General features: G+C 37.8%; 3 protein-coding genes across 5 annotated transcripts; 2 read left to right on the plus strand and 1 right to left on the minus strand.

Annotated features, from left to right (window-relative positions):
* The first annotated feature begins 3,015 nt into the window (after window positions 1-3,015).
* Window positions 3,016-7,142, plus strand: fosl1a (FOS like 1, AP-1 transcription factor subunit a). Its single transcript, XM_067519161.1, has 5 exons — window positions 3,016-3,383; window positions 3,501-3,612; window positions 3,985-4,242; window positions 5,273-5,380; window positions 5,498-7,142. The coding sequence occupies exons 2-5, from the start codon at window positions 3,502-3,504 to the stop codon at window positions 6,053-6,055; spliced, it is 1,035 nt and encodes a 344-aa protein (XP_067375262.1). The 5' UTR covers window positions 3,016-3,383; window position 3,501; the 3' UTR covers window positions 6,056-7,142.
* A 1,001-nt stretch (window positions 7,143-8,143) lies between these two features.
* ccdc85b (coiled-coil domain containing 85B) lies at window positions 8,144-10,788 on the minus strand. Its single transcript, XM_067519163.1, has one exon. The coding sequence runs from the start codon at window positions 9,980-9,982 to the stop codon at window positions 9,380-9,382; it is 603 nt and encodes a 200-aa protein (XP_067375264.1). The 5' UTR covers window positions 9,983-10,788; the 3' UTR covers window positions 8,144-9,379.
* A 2,728-nt stretch (window positions 10,789-13,516) lies between these two features.
* On the plus strand, window positions 13,517-19,797 carry fibpa (fibroblast growth factor (acidic) intracellular binding protein a). 3 transcript variants are annotated; one of them, XM_067518606.1, is made up of 11 exons: window positions 13,518-13,908; window positions 14,044-14,128; window positions 15,089-15,287; window positions 15,490-15,616; window positions 15,950-16,050; window positions 17,617-17,750; window positions 18,246-18,366; window positions 18,471-18,534; window positions 18,648-18,734; window positions 18,882-18,979; window positions 19,518-19,797. In XM_067518606.1, exons 2-11 carry the CDS (start codon window positions 14,044-14,046, stop codon window positions 19,585-19,587), a joined length of 1,086 nt encoding a protein of 361 aa, XP_067374707.1. In that variant the 5' UTR covers window positions 13,518-13,908; the 3' UTR covers window positions 19,588-19,797. The 3 variants fall into 3 exon arrangements, with proteins under 3 accessions (XP_067374709.1, XP_067374707.1, XP_067374708.1); XM_067518607.1 differs by having other exon boundaries at window positions 13,519-13,908; window positions 18,258-18,366; XM_067518608.1 differs by lacking the exons at window positions 18,648-18,734; window positions 19,518-19,797 and having other exon boundaries at window positions 13,517-13,908; window positions 18,774-18,912.
* Window positions 19,798-19,841: the final 44 nt, after the last annotated feature.

The following is a 19,841-nucleotide window of genomic DNA, read 5'->3' on the forward strand; positions in this document are numbered from 1 at the left end:
CTTCTATCTGCTGCCTAATTATTTCCCTAAGCACTCCACAAATGAAACCAGTACTTTAGAACTGAAGTGAGTTTGTGGGGTTTGTGTCCCTGACCGTGGCTTTTCTGTGTGGAGTTTGCATGTTCTTTTACCGGTCTTGCCACAGGCCAAAGACTTCCATGCTTGGTTAGGTTAACTGTTTACTCTAAATTGCCCATAGCTGTGAATGTGAGCATGAATGGTTGTCACTCTTCTGTGTTGACCCTGAGATAGACTGCCGACCTGTCCAGGGTTTACCTCGCCCTGTAATAGGTTCCAGGCCCCCACATCCACAGGATAAGCAGTTGCAGATAACTGATGAATTAATGTTTCATCACTCAAATTTTTACACTAAGCAATTGAGATTTATTAAAGAAAATAACTTTCAGTTGTTTTCAGTTGGTAGCATTACAGCTTTCTATTGATGAATAGATAGAAGACCTATCTTGTTTGACATTGGACTTAGACTAAGAGTAAAAAGTTATTTTTTAGGTCTCTCTGCAGTCACCCTTTTTCATTGATAGTCTAAATATTGTAGTACATGGCTAGACCCCTAACAACACCGTTACATTTTTGAATAGTTCATTTATCAAGTCAAGACAATTTTACCCCTGGACAGGTTGCCATCACAGAACCAACACAGAGACATACACATACAAACCAGAGTACCCAGGAAACTCCCACAAGCTTAGTTAATAATAGCTCAACAGTGGTATTGATCTTTGACACTTTTTTTTGTTAATTATTGTATATTTTTTGTACATATTTACCATGATCAGTATTGTTTAAAATACATAGTTTTCTTAGTGGAGTAAAATACAGATGATCTGCTAAGTACTATTACTTGAGTAAAAGATGTGAAATGGTAGTGGGGATTTTTTAGGCCAATACTTGTATTAGTATTGAGTTTGTGTACTTCTACCACCTCTGCATGCATTTATCACATATCATATTTTGCTGCCTATGCGACTGTGTACCTGCAGTATGCTCAGAGTGGCCATGCTGACCGTTGTTGTTGTCAGTGCTGATATCTACAACTTTTGTTGGCTGTGCAAGTGTTTTATTTAATGTGTCTTATTGTGATTTTTGGTTTTATGCAGCGGGTGTTTGAGACAGCCCAATCAATCTGTACTTTTTCACCTTTACTGTAAGGGACAGTGGTTAAGTATTTGTGTACATTGTATTGCTAATATGTCTCTAATTAAAATAAATCTGACAAAACAATTCTAAACAAATATTAAACATTTCACAAACCACTAATAATATTTGTTTTACAGTAATGTTGTATTTTAATTAATTATAGACACCATTCATTAATATATGACCAAAGTAGACATGGCATAATATTTGTACAGGATGCACTGACCTTAACTAACCATGTCTGGGTCAAATAGTCTTGGCACAGCCATATTATAAACTGCAATCAGATAACCTTCCTGATAGTACTACAAGCATGATTTGATGAACCATAAAATGCAATCCCCTAAACCAAGTAAATGTGCTGTATGTGGCATAAGGATGCTGTTGAGATGTGTGAGTGGGATGTGTGAGTGGGATGAGTGTGTGAGTGGGATGAGTGTGTGGGTGGGTGGGTGGCTTTGGGTGTGGATGAGTTATGTGAAAAACTATTTTTTTTAGGGTGAGTAAATTCCATTGGAATCTAAACTTCCTTCATCGCCCCAGAAAAAAAACTTTTGGAGGGAAGTATTTAGTGAAACAGAAAACAAGAAGTTACTCACATTCTCAGATATTATCAATATTAAAAATAAAAAATATATATTGATTAAAAGAGAAGGAGTTTTCCCAGTCAAAGTTGAGTTAAAAGAGAAAGAGAAAAGAAACATTCAAGAAATTAATTCTGGGGTAATGGGGGGGAAAAGGAGGCAAACAAGTTGAGACATGTTAAATTTTGAGATGAAGCGTGAAGTGTGTCATCATTAAATTCCTGAGGTTTTAGTCATCTGACACTCACCTTTATTCCATTTTAATTTTACATAATACCATCAACCCCACTGAAAAATAAACCTCCTGCATCCACGTCCTTATTATTACAGGGCGTGATATTGTTAAAATGTGATATATGAGAGTCAGCTGTCAAAAGGTTCAGTGAGCAACAGGTATAAGCCTTGTAAAATGTCATGCTCCCAGCAGTTTCAGTTTTTGTTCAGTGCCTGTGTTGTCATTCATAAGTTATGAAGGGACTGAAGCCCACAGTTTAATGTCTTGATGTCTATAAAGATGAAACCTTGATATACACTTTATGTAATCCATAAAACATATTATTTAAAAGTGGAGTTGAAACTTATTACAATTAACCTTTTGTTTTCTTGGCAAAATTTGTATTGCTTTTTTTTCAAGAGAAGAATTGATATTAACGTGAGACATGGTTGTAACTGTAAGTCAGAAGCTAGGAGAGTTTAGCGCTTGCCAGGAACCCTGTCCCCAGGGACTGCAAGATCAGCAGCTGTTGTTACAGACTAAGTTGAGTGACTCTACAGCATGCATTTTTTGAATCTTTACTAGCTGCTATATTGCGCTTGCAAGTAAAAAACAGTCGTTGAGATGAATGGTAAAATATTTGAGTAGCTTTGTGGCAAACTAATGACTCATCTCCACAGGCATGCGTGCACATTGATGTGGTTTGTAAAGTGAGAGTGACTGCCAAGAACCTCAACACAATTAGGCACATGCACCCAACGTTGCCCTCACTTTATAATCTATTTCATAGCTATTCCAATAATATATCTCTATGTGCAACTGTGCCACCATGACATTGATTAATACTTAAGATATAAAAGTATTTGAGGAGCAGTTTTTGTCTGTCTGTCTGTCTGTAATTTCGAAACGTTTGAAGAAAAACTAAAATAATTACAAGTTAGTATATTTATAAATATATTTGTTTGTTTAGTGTTAACAAAATATTATATACGTGACAGAACTTCCATTGGGGAGGGAAAGTGTTGTATTATTTCCACGGCTGAATTAGAAACCAGAGTACACAGAGATAAACTACTATAGTTTCAGAAGATGAGGAATCCCGGTTGTTTCTCCCTGGAGGAAACTCTCACCATATATGGTCAATGGCGTCACGGCACGTGGTCAGATTCGTGAGAGATTCCAGACAGCTCTATTTCCCGTAAACACAGAGGGGCGTGGTGAACCCAAGGTCCTGTTTTAATAGTTTACAATCTCTCAACCTTTCCCAGACGTTGGTTCCTAGATTTGTGGCCGAGACCGGGTTAGTATACTGTAAGTTGTTTTCCGGCATTTTAGAGCGATTTTATTAAAGGCAAGGCGATCTTTTCTTCCTTGCACCCCCCCTCAAAGACGCACTTGTTTGGAGTCGACCGACTTGCAGCAATAAGGTGGGCTTGCCCTTAGTTTGAATTGACACACGAGACTTTACCCGAAAGTCATTCCGTGAAACTTGAAGGCTATATATCGTCATCTGGTTCTATACTTCTTTTCATTTGAACGAAAAGGATGTATCGAAACTTTGGGAGTCAAGGACGAGGCAACCCGGATTACAGCGGCTCTGGGTCAAACTCTGGATCCCTGGGTAACACCAGCACTTCAACTACTCAACAAGAGCAGGTAGGTGTACTTTCATTCAAAGAGTCCACAGGTAATCGCTTTCAATTAAGGGGTGTATAATGTTATCTAGTTATCTCTTTATGTTAAACTGAATATGGCCTAAAGTGTAAAAGTAGGGAATCTCAAGCTACATGCAGTAAACACGTACTACTGGTAATTTCACATCATTTTTACCACATTTGTGTAGTTATCTATTAAACTCTATTTTAAGTGTATGCAATAAGTTCAACTTAATTTATATCAACAGAATTTATATCACACAGTTATATCTTCAGATACAATACGTTTTGTTTCTGATGTTAGATGTCCACCTCCTATTACAGTCCTTCCAAACTGTCCAATATTTAACAGTGTTTAATTATTTATTTTCAGAAATTTACAATGGCAGGCAGCAGTCAGTTCATACCAAGCCTCAATGCCATCACAACCAACCAAGACCTTCAGTGGTTGGTCCAGCCCTCCATTATGCATACACCAGGACCTTCACGATCACCAGTACCTCCTTATCCAGCCCTGTCAGGGGCACGGCCCCTGTGTCCACCACCTTCCCAATCACATCTTCTCAGGCCAGGGGTCATAAGGGCAGCCACAAACACTACAGCCTCAGTGAGGCGCAGGAACGATGAACATGTAAGACAATAACACATTTGAATTTTTATAAGGTATATAATAATTAATTTAAGAAAACAGTGATGATTGTGTATTTCTTTCTTTTCTATTTGAAAAAAATAACTTAGGTAGGGGGGGAAAAATGAAAAAAAGCCCACTTGGGAATCATCTTTTCCCCAGACGGGACAGAGATAGTGAGGTGTGGGCAGTGGCTCAATCATTTCTGTCTAACTAGTATGTAATATCCTGTAAAACTCTCTGACACAACTGTGCCATTTCTTCCAGACTTCACATCAAATGAATATACTGTGTTTAGAAATAGTAAGATTATCTTGAAACATTAATAAACACTATTTAGGAATGAAACTCCAGAGGCAAATGTACACTGTTCTTTAATGGTGTTTACTATGAGTCGATGCTGACTCAGTCAAATGTGACACATTTTAAAATCTGTCTTTTGTTAGTAGAGAAATGTTACGTTTACACAAGATTGAATAGATGTTAAAATGACCCAATTTGACGCAACTTTAATTTAAAAAATTAACATCATTTTCATTACCTTTAGTTTCGTCAAGCAGTCATTGGCACATATGTTTTTTGTTTTTTTTTTTGAGTTGTAATTACATGGTACAGGAAGTGGATTGTCATGTGACTCACAGGGGCAAGTCATGTTCTGTGACTCACACCTGAGTCACTGCTAGGGTCTGAGTTTGAGTCATCGCATCAAAAGGGCGGGAAAAACTGGATTGACTGTAATTATTCAGTAGGGCACTGGATGAAGTCAGAGTTAGGGTGTTACAAAGGTACAAAAGTTTAGACATTTCGAAATCATAAAGACTGTGATGACTCAGACCAGACACATGGTGGTAGTGTTTCTCCTGTGTCATGTTGCCTACATGTCCTTCTGCATGTTTGACATGCTGGAATTACGTGTTCACTCGAGGAGTTTACACAATCAACATGAAGTGAGACTTGGAGTTGAACTGTTTTACTGTGTCAGGGTTAACAGCTTTATTTATTTAAATAATTTTTATTTTTCTTCTCAATACAGTTATCCCAGGAAGAGTTTGAAAGACGCAGAATAAGAAGGGAGCGGAATAAATTGGCAGCAGCAAAATGTCGCAATCGCCGTCGGGAGCTGACAGACTCTTTGCAAAATGTGAGTGAGCATTGTACAAAATGCCATAACATTAATGCTTGAAATACAAGGTATTAGTCTCTATCAACCATTAGACAGTTAACATCAATTTTCATTTTGTCTTTCTTATTGCTGTAGGAGACAGAGCAACTGGAAGATGAAAAGTCACGTTTACAGAAGGAAATTGCTCAATTACAAAAGGAGAAAGATCGGCTTGAACTGGTTTTTGAAGCTCACCGTCCAATTTGTAAAATAGAGGACTCTGATTCTGATTCTGACTCACATCCATCCATATCCTCACTGGGAGGCATCAAAATGGAACCAGATAACTCCAGCAGACCTGGACGGTCGACCCAACTGCCAACAAAGATGGAGAAACCCAAACCAAAGATAACCATCCCTACCAAGCCTGTAACATCAACTGCCTTTGCTGTTGCCACTGAATCAGAGTCACTCCACACCCCAGTTCTCACATCTACTCCCTCTCTCATGCCTTTCACACCTGGTATGGTTTTCACCTATCCCTCTCCGTCTTTAGACAGCAACACCTCCATCACATCTCATGCTACATCACATCAGGGACATGTCCAGCAGTCTCAAGCTCCACAGCCTTGTGGGATAGCTCACCGCCGCAGCAGCAGCAGTGGTGACCAGTCAGATCACTCCCTGCACTCCCCGACCATCCTCACACTGTGACTGAAAGGCCTGTCATCCTGGCAAAACACTAACATTTGTTACGATGCAGCCATAGCATGTGGGACAAAAAAACATCACTGGGAAAAATGAGAGAGAGTGCAAAGATTGTAATAACCATTTCAGAATGAGTTATTTGCATCTGCTTCATTTCATTTTATAGAAAGTAGTATTTTCTACTTTATTATTAGTGGCATTATCAGGATATCAATGTTACACTCTTTTAGATTTAACATGAATAGATAGACCTTATGTTCCTAACTGTAAAAGCTATGAGTTGAAATTAATGTTTTACGTTTTATTGATAAACAGCATGCAGAATATATTATCTAAAAAATAATGTTGCATTTTGTGACTTCCTAAAATTTTTGTCATCTTATGCAACACATTATAAATGTCTGCACTAAGGGAAATAAGAGTACTTACAAATAATGGTCCATATGTTTGTATGAACCCTAATACTGTCTATGCAGATTATTTGGCACTAAGGCTGGGCCATAGGAGTTGGTGTTTCTATTATCATATATTTATTATTGAGAATGTAATATATTTTTGATAATGTTTTTTTTTCTCTGTGAAATGAACTGATTTGTTGGGCAGTGCCTTACTTTTATCACTTGTTAAAGCTGTACTATTTTAAAGACGATAAAGAACAAACATTGATAAGAGTGTGGAATATGTATTGATGGAACAAGATGATGGGATTAGACTAAAATTTATCAAAAAAGCAACAGAAATGTCAGCATTTGTTAATGAGTTAACACAATGACACCAGAATAACCCAAAAAGGAATTTAATTACTGTAGGAATACCGCATGTAGTTTATAACTAACTAGTTTTTAAAATAGATTTATTGTATCATGCATTTTTCCAAGGAAAAAACTGTTATTCTCTGGTTGCAGCTTTTCCAAAGTGAGGCTTTTCTATTTTAAATGTAAAGCTAATTTTGGGCTGCTGATCAGATAAGACAGGCTAATTGAAGACTCTTTTAAAGAGCTTCATTTAACTTTGCCATATAATTTTTTGGACATTTGTTACAATCAGACATTTTTCATGGAAACAACAATAAACTGCAGACGTTTCACTGACACTCACTGTGATGGCAACAATGTATAGTGACAAACTCCAGTGATGACTGTGTCTCTCACTGGGTTCTCTGTTCTTCTATTTTCCAAAAATGAACTGAATCTCCTGCTAATACATACATGGCTCAGTGGGCATTGGATCACTCTGCTGAAACGGGGTTAGAGCGAGAGACAGTGATGGAAAGAGAATGAGACTAAGAGCATATGGCAGAAAAAAGTGTATATGTGGCTGTCAAAGGACATCTGTGCATCAGTAAGTGGTTAAAAGCATTACTGCTCTCTTCAGCTCTCTAGACTATGCAATTAAATATTCCCCCAAAAAACTGTTGAACATCCCAAAAAAGTAGTCTCCATACCATAAAGGCATAGCCGGAACAAAGTACATATAGTCGAGTACTGTGCTTAGGTACAATTATAATATACTTGTACTTTGCTGGAGTATTTAGGCATTTTACTTTTACTCCCATGCAACTTGGAGGAAAATATTCTGTACTCCGCTACATTAAATTTAAAGCTTTAGTTTCTATTTGCTTTTTGCTGATTCTTAACACAAAAGGAAATTAATAAATTATGATGTGTTGTAATAGATGAACCTATTGCCAGTATATCGGTTGATTAAAATCTGCTCAAATATGGCCAGCTCAGTTTTGCCAGATGAGCTGTTTTTGTTTCACAGTGAGTTGAAGGGTTTCTTTGGCTCTCATTTTTAAATTGTTATCTTTTTGAATTATTTGCTTTTGTATCTGTATTTTGTAAACAACTAAATTTGAAGTGGCAGTACTTGTAGTAAGGCATGTTGTCAGGCAAATACTTGCACTTTTTCTTCAGAATTGAGTTGGTGTACTTCTACCACCTCTGTATGAGAAGAGCATCAATCAAGCTCAGTCAGGTCCGACATGAAGGGCAAAACAACAAGTGCAGAAATCAGTCATCATTCTGTGTCATGTAAATGTAAATTCTTGTTTCTGCAGAGTCAAATATGCTATAAAGAAAGGTCAGACCAGTATAAAGTGTCATACCCACTGTATTTAAAGCTTTTCGATGCACTACGAGCATAGCCCACCGATAAACAGATAACAACAAAATAAATCTTTTCTAATCCATGTTCATTGTCCATGATTTTAACTGAAATCAGTTAGTAATGCTAGTATTAGAAATAAATCAAGATAAAGAAGGGTCAAAGTTAAGATAATCCCTAATGTACAGGGCAAATACAAAATATGAGTAACAGAACAGAGTGCTGACTATCACCAACTTAAACAAACTTAGTCATATGCTAATTGAACATTGACAACAACAATGTAATAAAAATGTCATAAGTGAATTTAAACAAGTTGGTTTGAATAGAATATAATGAAAATCATTAAAACTCGTAGACATTCAAGTTTGATACAAAGAGTTTCCAGCTGGGTTAAAAAAGTGAAGGAACATATTCAGTTCAGCTCTGAGTGAAGTCTAAGGACATGTATCATGTCTGATCTAAAACCTTAAGTGTGCTGGGTCTGCCCGGGCTTAAATGTCATGTTATCTGCAGCAACCCCACTCACAGTAAACCTGAAGGGGCTTTACATCAAACTGGTTCACAGGCCTGTACAAATTGTGACAATCATCATGCACATATGACACTCCAATCCTGTCCTGAGGAATTGAGTGCGTAAAATATTACACATTATTGAGCATCTAGCAAAAGCAAATATCAAATAGTTTACTATTTCCTTTTTTTAATTACAACTCATCTATTTCAGTGGTATTGGGTTTCAGAGGACTAAATATGGCTCAAAACTGGATTAAAACGAATCTTTAGATCTGGGATTTAAAGATTCATGATTACGCTGTCCAGTGCAATAGTAAAAAGGCTTCTACCAGTGTAGGCTAGTCCAGTGCATGAGATACATTTATATATGACCCATTTTTTTGGTCCCATTTTTTTTTTCCAACAATAGATCACTGAAAAAGGAGAGTTTTCCAAAAACAGAAGAATTGCTAGAAAAACACTTAAAATTTGAAATACACTATCATCTCGCAAACATCTATTAAATGTCTTTGCAAAGTCCTGAAAAAGTCCTAAAATGTTTGTCATGACAAAAACTAGTGGCACACAAATCTCGAATGCCTTTGCACCAGTTTAATTTGAATTATCTGACTAAGCTTCCTTGTCTCCATTCTGTCAGTCACATCACTCCTTGTGTACATCTTCTTTACTTAGGTCGGAGAACCCCTGACTGCTGACACAAACCTGTCATCAGTCATCGGGTGAGCACACTAGATGAAGCTGGTCTGGGCTTCCCACACTTCCAGTGCTTGAGCTTCCGTCTCCCAGGTCCCGGGCCACCATGCAGGGTAAATTGAGCTCGGTGGACCCGCCGGGGCTGGAGTCACTCCTGCTGACACACTCCTCTTCCAGCACCAGGCACAGCTCCTTCAGGTCCAAATTCTCCTTCACAAGCCCGTCCTGCAGGCGCTCCAGGTCAGCAAGCTTTTTCAAGTACCCGCCTAGGTCCTCCCGCATCACTTTGGCTGCGTGATGCCCAAACAGCTGCCATTCCCTCGCCAGCTTCTTCACTTTGAGCCGGTCATCGTCCAGGAAGCAGCACAGGTCCCGAAGCTCCACGTTTTCCTCCTGCAGGCGCTGATTGATGACTTTCAGTTCCCTGATTTCGAGGAGGTGTCCCTGCAGCTGTTTATTTACCTCTTTTATAAGCCGTCCTCGCTGGATGAGAGCTGATATTTTCTCCGACTCCTCTTTACGCAACCGACTCACCAGCTCCTCTTTGGAGCACGCCAGCAAATCCTCATCAGACATCTTTGACAGTTCTCTATTTATTATCTCGCCTTCGCTACCCATTTTTATTTAAAAAATAGCCCTGGATGGTACCTGAGAATCTATTAAAACCGCTGAGATGTAGCCGTATGCTCCAAAGCTTACTACAGAGTCATCACATTCTCATCTTCATCTTCATCCAGTGTTTATCTTCATCCAGTGTTTTCCAGATGTTATGTATACAATAACTACACCACTTGAGGCCAAATCAAACTAGAAACGTGGTATCTTTAGATGGCTTCCTTCATTGACCTGTGACTTTACTCGTATTGTTCTTGGAAAATGCCTTAATGAGGTCGTGTATGAAAACGCATCACAAACCCCCATTAAACTCAATCTGCCATCATCTCAACAACAGACTGTGTTCACCAAAGGCCTCCAGGAATATAACTGGCCTTATTTTACCTCATCCCTCAGTATTTGAAGGCAACAGGCGCATGAAGAGCTTTTCTGTATTCTTCTGTATGTACAAAGGGCCTGTCGATCCACGGAGGTTTAATCTAGCAGACTTGGATTAAACCTGCAAATGTTATGATTTTTACGTTGCTGGCATCATTTCATCAGACTATGTTCCGCTCGCCTGGGCTGAATGAACCCAGTTCCCCGATGGCTGGAGTCGTGTCGTGCAGCAGATTTTTGGAAGAAACGATGAATTCTTCGGATAGAAAAATAAAATCAAAGTGTACTCCGTCCTTTATCCGCTCAAAATAAGTGCATCATTTGTGCTCATCCTCTGGAGCCGGACTGTTACCACAACAATGTCCGCCTCCGCCACTTTCACGACTGTGACTCCGTTAGGCAGCGAGCTGAGAGTCAAGCTGAAATGGAACCGGAATATTGTTCCCGTCCCCTTCAAAATACAGGCACTGACGTATGAAACTGAAATGAAAGGGAAGAGTAGATTGTGCAAAAATTATGCTGTCAGATATGTATGAAATTATAATTTAGATTTCTTACGCATACCAATGTTACCTTTATTGATAGTCTTTCAAAGGAATCATGTTCATCAACACAATTGGTTTTACTTTGTGTAGTTTTTCCGGAAGTTTTATAGTTTATGATGACTGCTGCTTTGACACGTCGGTTAAAAAGATATATCTGCGGTTTTCTCTGTGGTTTCCAGTGGCTCTTGGACATACAAAAGGGTATTTACTTATAGCCTCTACGCAAATGGCAAAATGGAGTCGAGCAGCTCTGTAAACTAGCTATCTGGCCACATCCGCTACATTAGCTATAAAAACACAAACATTTTATGCTGGGGATCTGCTCGATGCGCTCTCTCAGTGAGGGGTGTGCGCGCCCCCATTTGGATTCAACACACATGTTTTATCCTAGTTTGAAATGAAAAAAACATCGATATACTTAATATCAATAGTACGTTGAAAAGGCAATTCGTCTGTTTACTGTACATCAGAAAGTAAGGACACATGACTACGCGCACATCTTTGCAGAATATGGGAAAAGCGAGGCCTACATCCCCATAGAAAGTTGGAGGTTACAGTAGGCTACTGGTTTCTTTTCAAAGCACACTGGCGGAAAGTGTTACTGCAGACTCTTTTCCATGGGTTTATGCTGAGGCATTCAGCCACATCCTTCCGCCCTCTGTCCCACCTCCATTGTTTCATTGAGGCCATAACAATGCAGGGTGTTAACCGTACAAGGGGCTGGGGATGGAATCAGGGTGTCATATGAGGTTAGAAATGAGAGTATTGATGTGTAGCGAGAAGTTCAACAAAAAGACATGTTGACTGAGTCATTTTCCCCCCGTGTTCTGATTTTGAAGGACACACAGAAAAACAGAAAGGGAGGGCGAGGAGAGGGATTTACAGGGATTTATTTAGATTAATCGCCGGAGGAAAAGCGAGCAGATTGTGTACACACAGGCAGCAAGCAATATAGAGGCCTCACAAACTGTAAAGTCTCTGATCTGGCATATTTTTAAATAAACAAGAGCACAAGTAAAAGGGCATGGATCAACAACAGGCTACTTCCTGACCGCCAAATGCCGTTATTCTAAATCTTAGTCCTCACGCTTTTTTGTGTGTTCATTGATTATTGAAGAGTCTCGATCATCCAAACAATCATTGATTTTTAAGGATTGGGATGTTTGAGTGGAGTTATAGTATTCGGACCTTTACAGTCCTAACAGACCGGAATTCTCCGTGTTGGGTTTTCTATTCTCGACTTGCTTTGTTAAATTCGGATTCAGAGGTAGGATGACAATAAAGATGGAGCTTTTTCCACTTGTGTTAAAACGTATAATAAAACAAACAATTGTAACCACAGCCCAAAACTGTTCACAAATGTCCACTGAAGATCTTAGTTTTTGAAGTAACACATATGAAACTGTAGGCCCCAAACTGCTAAATTGCTGTATTCTGCACCCACCCAATCAAATCTTTTTAACTTAGGCCTATGAAGAAAAATCTGTATTATACTACCTCTTAAATATATTATAGGGAAACATCACTCAGCTAATATGCAAATGTTTAATATTTACACAGGTCTATAAGGAGCAAATGTTGTTTATAAAATTACAGGCTAAAAAGGATAAAAACTGCATAACTTTGTCTCCAATAGTCTTAGACGTGTGTCAGATTTAAATGAAAATTGATGAAGGTTATGTCTTCTTTACTGGCTCCGCTGTAACCATACTGTAACTATAGCAACAGCGAACAAGTAACAGTGCTCCGATATTAGAACGTTCGGTGGAATCGTTACATTGTAGCGAATTGGCAACGTGGCAAAAAAACAAACAAACAAACAAAAAAAACACGCAGATTAAAATGTTAACGATAACTGCAGACTAATGAGACAATATGACACAACTGTCAATTAAACTCGTGCTAGGATACAAATGTGTGTTTCAGAATAAAAGTAAAAAAGGGACATGACAACAAATCTAAATCTTCTTTTCCATTGTCGAAAACGATCCCATTCTGTGCAACATATTGTAGTAATTTTCACGTGTTTCGTTTTACTGTATACACTGCACCATTTATTGATAATTCACAGAATATACTAAATCCTTTCTCCTATCTGCATTTCATGTAAATACAAAAACTAACTGAAATCCTTATAGCCTGTATAAAAATAAAATAGCTGATATGTGTTTGCAGCTTTGTTGTTTGATCAGATAATGTGAGGGAAGCAGTAGTGGAAGAACAACTGAGCTATTACATTTACATTTACACATATATAAAGAAGAAATATGACAGTACAATTACTGTGTATGACTTAAGTCATACGTCCAAAAATGCCCTTAAGACCCGAGCCAATAATAATAATTATAGTAAAAACTTGTCTAACTTGTGCGTATTTTAGGCGTAGCAAAATATTAAAATATTCAATTTTAATTTTTATTTGCAAAGTATCTTTAAATAAAGTTGTAATTATGCACGTAATTATGGAAAGTAAAAGGTATTCTAAAATATCGCCCTGAATTATATTGAAGTAGGAGTCTAGAGTAAAACAGGGAAGAAACAATTACAAACAATGTATAATTTCCTGAGAACTGCACAGTTACTTTCCACCACTGTATGGATGATGCGTTTCCGGTGACGCCACTAAACCGGAAAGTGGTGTTGCATGACTGCTGTTGTTGACATTGCGCACCTATACCACTGTTGTAACGTTACAATTCAGAAGATGTTTGTGCCATAAATACAAGTGTTAAAACGTGTGCCAATATATTGATTATATCTCGATGTTAACTCGGTCGTAATTTACCGCTTTAATGTCTTTCCGTCTGTTTAGTCTCCGCTAACGATGCCAACATTGCGACGCAGCTAACGCAGGATGCTAACTCACATTAACGCTAAATGGAGGAAGTTAGCCAATTAGTAACGCATGAAAAGTACATTTAAGCCTAGCTAACATAATTTCACCGTATAGTTTAGCGTCCATTGTAAGACTGTGCCTAAGCTGTGTGGGAAAAGGCTAATAACAAGGTATAACATTAATGTCCCCTTGTGGTGGTTTGGAATTTTTAATGGGATTGAAATGACAGCGGATTGTTTTTTTTTGGCTAGGTGTCGAGCTAAGCTCATTAATCATTTTATGGCTATGTTGATATCTCCTTGCAGATGGCTGTGGAGCTGGATGTGTTTGTGGGTAACACCACAATCATGGATGAGGAGGTTTACCAACTCTGGCTGGATGGACATACAGGTAGGGGTCAAACCCCACATTTATTTATTGATGAACTTCATGGAGATCACAATAACTGTAGTTGTTTTTAAAGAATCCTGGTGGGTTTGAGATATTTCTACAAAGATGTGAGAAATCCAGGTTTTACTGAAGCTTTCCTAATGCAGCATAAATTGGGCTGTTATTTAATGATTAATCTGCTAATTATTTTGGTATTTATTTGTAAAATGTCCCATGGTAATTGGGAATACATGTTCTTTTCCCACAGATTTCCCACAACCCTTGGCAACAAATTGCCTAGTTATATAAAATCATCAGATGTACAATTGTCCATTTTCCAGATATCGTATCTCTATATTTTAAAAGCTGGCACCAGATTACTTTCCTGCTGAATAACTCAGTTAACCAATCCGTACAGATTTGGGCTCAATACTTCCAGTGTTTGCAAGATAAATCTGAAAGATTGTTTATTTTTAAAATTTGCATGGTGGAAGAAAAAACAAATAAAACTTACAAACCAATACAAGCTGAACTCTAAAGTCGAGGAACAATATTGTCCAGTGAGTATCATGTTCTGAATAAAAGTGGTCATTATGAAATAAGATCCAGGAACAGTGCACTTTTGAAAGAGTTCCGCTAAAATGTTGACAAGGTACTGCAGAAGTGATTGCCTCAAATATTAGTAGAAGAGTCAAAATATTTTTGCCCACACTACTTTCATTTGTTGAAGTCTTTAACATAATAAGTTCATAATAAGTTACATCAAGAATGTCAATTTGTTTGTTAGTTTTAATATATTTCAAGGTAAATAGTGTTTAGTTTTTTCTTTTTTAAGTAAAACAGTACAGACACGTATAGCCATGTCTGTAACTCCACATCCTGTACTCTTGGGCAAGCACTGTGACTTGTGAAGAAGCATCAGCTGTTTAGTGCAGCTTTGTAATCACACCACTTTGCTTGTCTGGTTTTTTTTTGGAACAGTGAACGATGCAGTGAAGGTACGAATGGAGGGAGGAGTGCTGGAGGAGTTTGAGGCGAGTGCCGATGTTCTACTTAGTGACACCATGGACCAGTACAGGACTTTCCAGATGTGTGAGCGTCTGCTGCACAATCCAGCCAAACTAGCCAATCAGCTACTGTTCCAGATCCCACCGCATCGGCAAGCAATGCTCATAGAGAGGTGCAGTAATGATGCTCTTGTTTATTCTGCATTTATATGATGTGTTTCCTGTGTGAGTTAAGAGATAATATTAGCATTTATTAAAGGATTATTTTTGTATCTTTGAAGATATGACTTTAAACTATTCTTTTAAACTCACTAGTTTTCTGACACTGTAGAGGAGAATATTTACTTATATGTTTGTTCTTTTACCTCTCTGTAGATACTATGCTTTTGATGATGCTTTTGTCCGTGAGGTCTTGGGAAAGAAACTCTCTAAAGGAACAAAGAAAGACCTGGATGACATCAGTGCCAAGACAGGTGTGACACTGAAAAGCTGCAGACGACAGGTAAAAGAGATACTGAGCTTGACAATAGACTGCCCATTTGTTTATCCGTGTTAAAACTGGCAGTGTTCAATAGTGTACATCAACCCATTTCAGTTTAAAATCATTAATTTTTTCTCTAGAGTATTTTATTAGTTTTTATTAAACAGCAGGTTTTAACAGTTTAACAAGCTTTTGTAAAAAAAAAAAAAAAACTTTTTTTTTCCAGCAGTGAGTACAGTTTATTAGTTGTTATGAGAAACCTTTGTATTTATAGATAAATAATCATGCATGCATTATATTAGTCACATTGTTTTCATCTTAGTAAATCTTCTGTCTCATGTACTTTACATTCAGTTTGACAACTTCAAACGTGTGTTCAAAGTTGTGGAAGAGCTGAAGGGACCTCTGGTGGAGAACATACGCCAGCACTTTCTTCTCTCTGACAAGCTTGCAAGGTAATCTATAAGGAGAACAGAGTACAGACCTTTGTGTCTAAGGTTGATTTTCTAATTGTTATTGATTCACATCTGTTTAATTGTTGTTGTTTTCTTTTGTTGATTATTTACTACAACCCCAATTCCAAAAAAGTTGGGAGGATGTGTAAAACCTTAATTAAAACCGAATGAAATGATTTGCATATCTCATCAACCCATAGTTTATTCACAATGAAACATAAAAAACTTTAAATGTTGAAACTCAGACATTTTACCATTTAATGAAAAATATAAGCTCATTTTGTATTTGATGGCAGCAGCACATCTCAAAATAGTTGGAAGAGGGGCAACAAAAGGGTGGAAAAGTTATTTGTGTAAATCAAAAACAAATGCAGGAGCATTTGACAACTAATTACTTTAAGTGGCAACAGGTCGGTAAATTGACTGGGTATAAAAGGAGCATTTCAGAGAGGCAGAGCCTCTTGAATGTAAAGGTGGGCACCAATCTGCAACAAACTGCACCAAAAAATTGTGGTACAATTTCAGAAAAAATGTTCCTCAACATAAAATTGGGAAGACTTTGAAGATTCCACCATCTACAATATATAATATCATCAAAAGATTCAGAGAATCAGGAGGAATCTGTGTCCGCAAGGGACAAGGCCAAAGGTCAAAACTGGATTTGCGTGATCTTTGGACCCTCAGGCTGCACTGTAGGAATAAAACAAGAATGATTCGCAGCTGGACATCACTGCATGGGTTTAGGAACACTTCTGGAAATCACTGGCTGTGACTTTGCTGTTCAAACCACAAATGTAAGTTAAAGCTGTATTATGAAAAGAAGAAGCCATATGTGCACATGATCCAGAAACGCACCATGTTCTCTGTGCTAAAGCTCATTTAAAAGGGCCTGAGGCAAAATTTAAAATGGTTTTTTGGTCAGATGAATCAACATTTGAAATTGTTTTTGGAAAACATGGTCATCTTGTTCTGTGGACTAAAGAGGAGAGGGACCGCCTAGCTTGTTATCAGTGGACAGTTCATGGTATAGGGCTGCATTAGCTCCTATGGCGTGGACAGCTTACACATCTGGAAAGGCACCAGAAATGCTGAAACGTACATAAAGGTTTTAGAGCAACTAATGCTCCCATCTAGATAACGTCTCTTTCAGGTAAGGCCTTGCATATTTCAGCAAGACAATGCTAAACCACATACTGCATTCATCACAACAGCAGGGCTTCTTAGGAGAAGAGTCCGGGTGCTGAACTTGCCTGTCTTCAGTCCAGACCTTTCACCAATAGAAAACGTTGTTGCCATTAAAATCAAAATGAAGTAATATTTTCCATGAAATCGTAAAATGTCTTAATTTCTACATCTAATATGTTGTTTATGTTCTATTCTGAATAAAATATGGGTTGATTAAATTTGCAAATCATTGGATTCTGATTTTATATATGTTTTACAGATCTACCCAACTCTTTTGGAATTGGGGTTTACTACTAATACTACTCTACTAATCTTGACAAAATGCTAAACCTCCATCCAAACATTTTGGTCAACAGCGTTGTTCTTCTCTGCTTGTTTTAGGGATTATGCTGCCATTGTTTTCTTTGCCAATAATCGTTTCGAGACAGGGAAAAGAAAGCTACAGTATCTCACTTTTCAGGATTTTGCTTTCTGCGCTGGACAGCTTATCAACAACTGGACTGTAGGGGCCATTGGTGAGCAATTGCTGTTGTTTCCTTTGGCTGTCCTTTTCTGACACAAGACCTGTTAGACACAGATAAACATTTTATAAGCTATGTAACCGATTCAAATGACTGTCCTAGTTTAAGGCTCATCTAACAATAAAACTGGTAAATTCCAGAAAAAAATGTAAAATAAAGTTTTGAATCTGTGACTGAATTCAAATAGGAAGTCTCACTTGAGAGCAAGAAGTATGCAGTATATGTTGGTTATGTATCTTGAATAAGGAACATTTAGAACAGTGCCACTGGCAGTAAGGTTCTTTGACCACCAGAGGTCATGCAGGTTTTATTAGTTCTCATTAACATAAGAATAAAGTTTAAATGTTTAACTCAGCAACTAGTAAAGTGAAAAATGTTTACTGGGTTGCTGCAGAGTCTGTCAAATGACATTACAACTGAACATCTAACAGATTAAGTTGTGACAACCAAAGAAAAACATCTCTTAAACTGATTTGCATCTGACTTAAGTTTTGTTTGTAGATAACATGGTGGAAGACATGGATATTGATCTTGATAAAGAGTTTTTACAAGAACTGAAGGAACTTAAGATTCTAATTTCTGACAAAGATCTACTGGATCAACACAAAAGGTAACTAACAACAGAGAAAACACATTTTGGTTATTAACGGCTTCCTAATATTTTATTAACAATATCATTCTGTGTTGTCTGCTCCTGTTCTTAATTCTGTTCAGTCTGGTCTGTACAGCTCTCAGAGGAAAGACAAAAGCTTTTAATGAGATGGAGGCTAACTTTAAGGTGAGGAACAATACAACTCATCATTCAGTGACCACTACAGTGAAATGTAATGCTATGGGAAATAAACTCTTTAAATCTATTCTCACATTTAATGTGAACATATGTTTTGGTAGAATCTTTCCAGAGGCCTTGTTAACATTGCTGCAAAGTTAACCAACACGAAAGATGTGAGAGATTTCTTCATTGATCTTGTGGAGAAGGTTTGTACTTTTTCAAAATGCAGTATCTTTTTTCACAAGTGTTGTAAGGAAAGACAGACCATCCAGCCCAAATTTCCTGAGGCTTGTGCCAGCATTCAAGTCTGCCTTTGAGACGGTGTGATGTAACGTCTACTCCCCCCCCCACAGTTTATTGAGCCTTGCCGCTCAGACAGATGGACAGCTGCGGACATGAGACTCTACCTTACTCACTACACCAACTCTGCACACATACTTGACACATTCAAGTGAGTTAATATGTTTTTTCTTTTCTTTAAACCTTATCAGGCAGAGCGGGCACCAACCCTGCTATGGTTAGCAATTCCGAAAAGGGTGCAGTTAAGAAAAATACAGATACGATTTTAAAACTAACTAATAACCCAAATATAATTTATCTGTGGCATGTATCTAAATATTAAGTACAAGAATTTAAGTGTTTGTAAAAAAAATATTGATACCCCTGTTCTGCCTCTGGGTGTCACCCTATCTTGCCCGTAATTTCTTAAACTGTAGTTACCTTGTTTCTCATGCAAACACTTAGGAATGTAGTTAAGGGTTTACATAGCCCTGCACCACTACATGCTTAACAAAGAGATATTCATAAAAAGAAACATAGACCCCCTCCTTACACTCTGTGGACAAAGATTGCCTCATTTACTTTCTTCACCCTGATTTCACAATTACAGTTTATCATGTGACTTACAATTTCTCTACGCTCTATTTACTTATAGTTTACTTTCTCTCTCTCTCGCTCTCGCTCTCCCTCTCTCTCTCTTTGTTCCTCAGACATCAGGTTGTGTGGGACAGATACATGGGCGTCATCAAAAGCTGTATCTTCAAAATGTATCACGACTGAAGCAACTTGTCCTCCTCTTAGCTCGGCTCTTCCTTCAAGCTTTTTTTCTTCTCCCTCTAAAGCCATTATCTTAGTCTGTCAGTTAGTGCTTTCTCAGTATCCTGATGATTTCTGCTTTTACAGCTCTGTTATCACCCCTTAGCCCTAGAATCTGTACATTTTCAGTTGTAAATAAAATTTACTTTGACAATAAAATTTAATTTTGTTTAATGTTATCTTTTTATCTGCTATGTTATATGATGGAAGTGTTCTAA

The sequence above is a fragment of the Channa argus genome, chromosome 10 (assembly GCF_033026475.1).
Source record: "Channa argus isolate prfri chromosome 10, Channa argus male v1.0, whole genome shotgun sequence".
NCBI lineage: Eukaryota > Metazoa > Chordata > Actinopteri > Anabantiformes > Channidae > Channa > Channa argus.

Bases quoted from the DNA above. Each gene is read 5' to 3' on its own strand.
- fosl1a (XM_067519161.1), top strand. From the start codon at position 3,502: ATGTATCGAAACTTTGGGAGTCAAGGACGAGGCAACCCGGATTACAGC. The intron at 4,243-5,272 runs GTAAGACAATAA...TTCTCAATACAG, and splicing joins GGCGCAGGAACGATGAACAT to TTATCCCAGGAAGAGTTTGA. The intron at 5,381-5,497 runs GTGAGTGAGCAT...TTATTGCTGTAG, and splicing joins TGACAGACTCTTTGCAAAAT to GAGACAGAGCAACTGGAAGA.
- ccdc85b (XM_067519163.1), bottom strand. From the start codon at position 9,982: ATGGGTAGCGAAGGCGAGATAATAAATAGAGAACTGTCAAAGATGTCT.
- fibpa (XM_067518606.1), top strand. From the start codon at position 14,044: ATGGCTGTGGAGCTGGATGTGTTTGTGGGTAACACCACAATCATGGAT. The intron at 18,735-18,881 runs GTTTGTACTTTT...CCCCCCCCACAG, and splicing joins TCATTGATCTTGTGGAGAAG to TTTATTGAGCCTTGCCGCTC. The intron at 18,980-19,517 runs GTGAGTTAATAT...TTTGTTCCTCAG, and splicing joins CACATACTTGACACATTCAA to ACATCAGGTTGTGTGGGACA.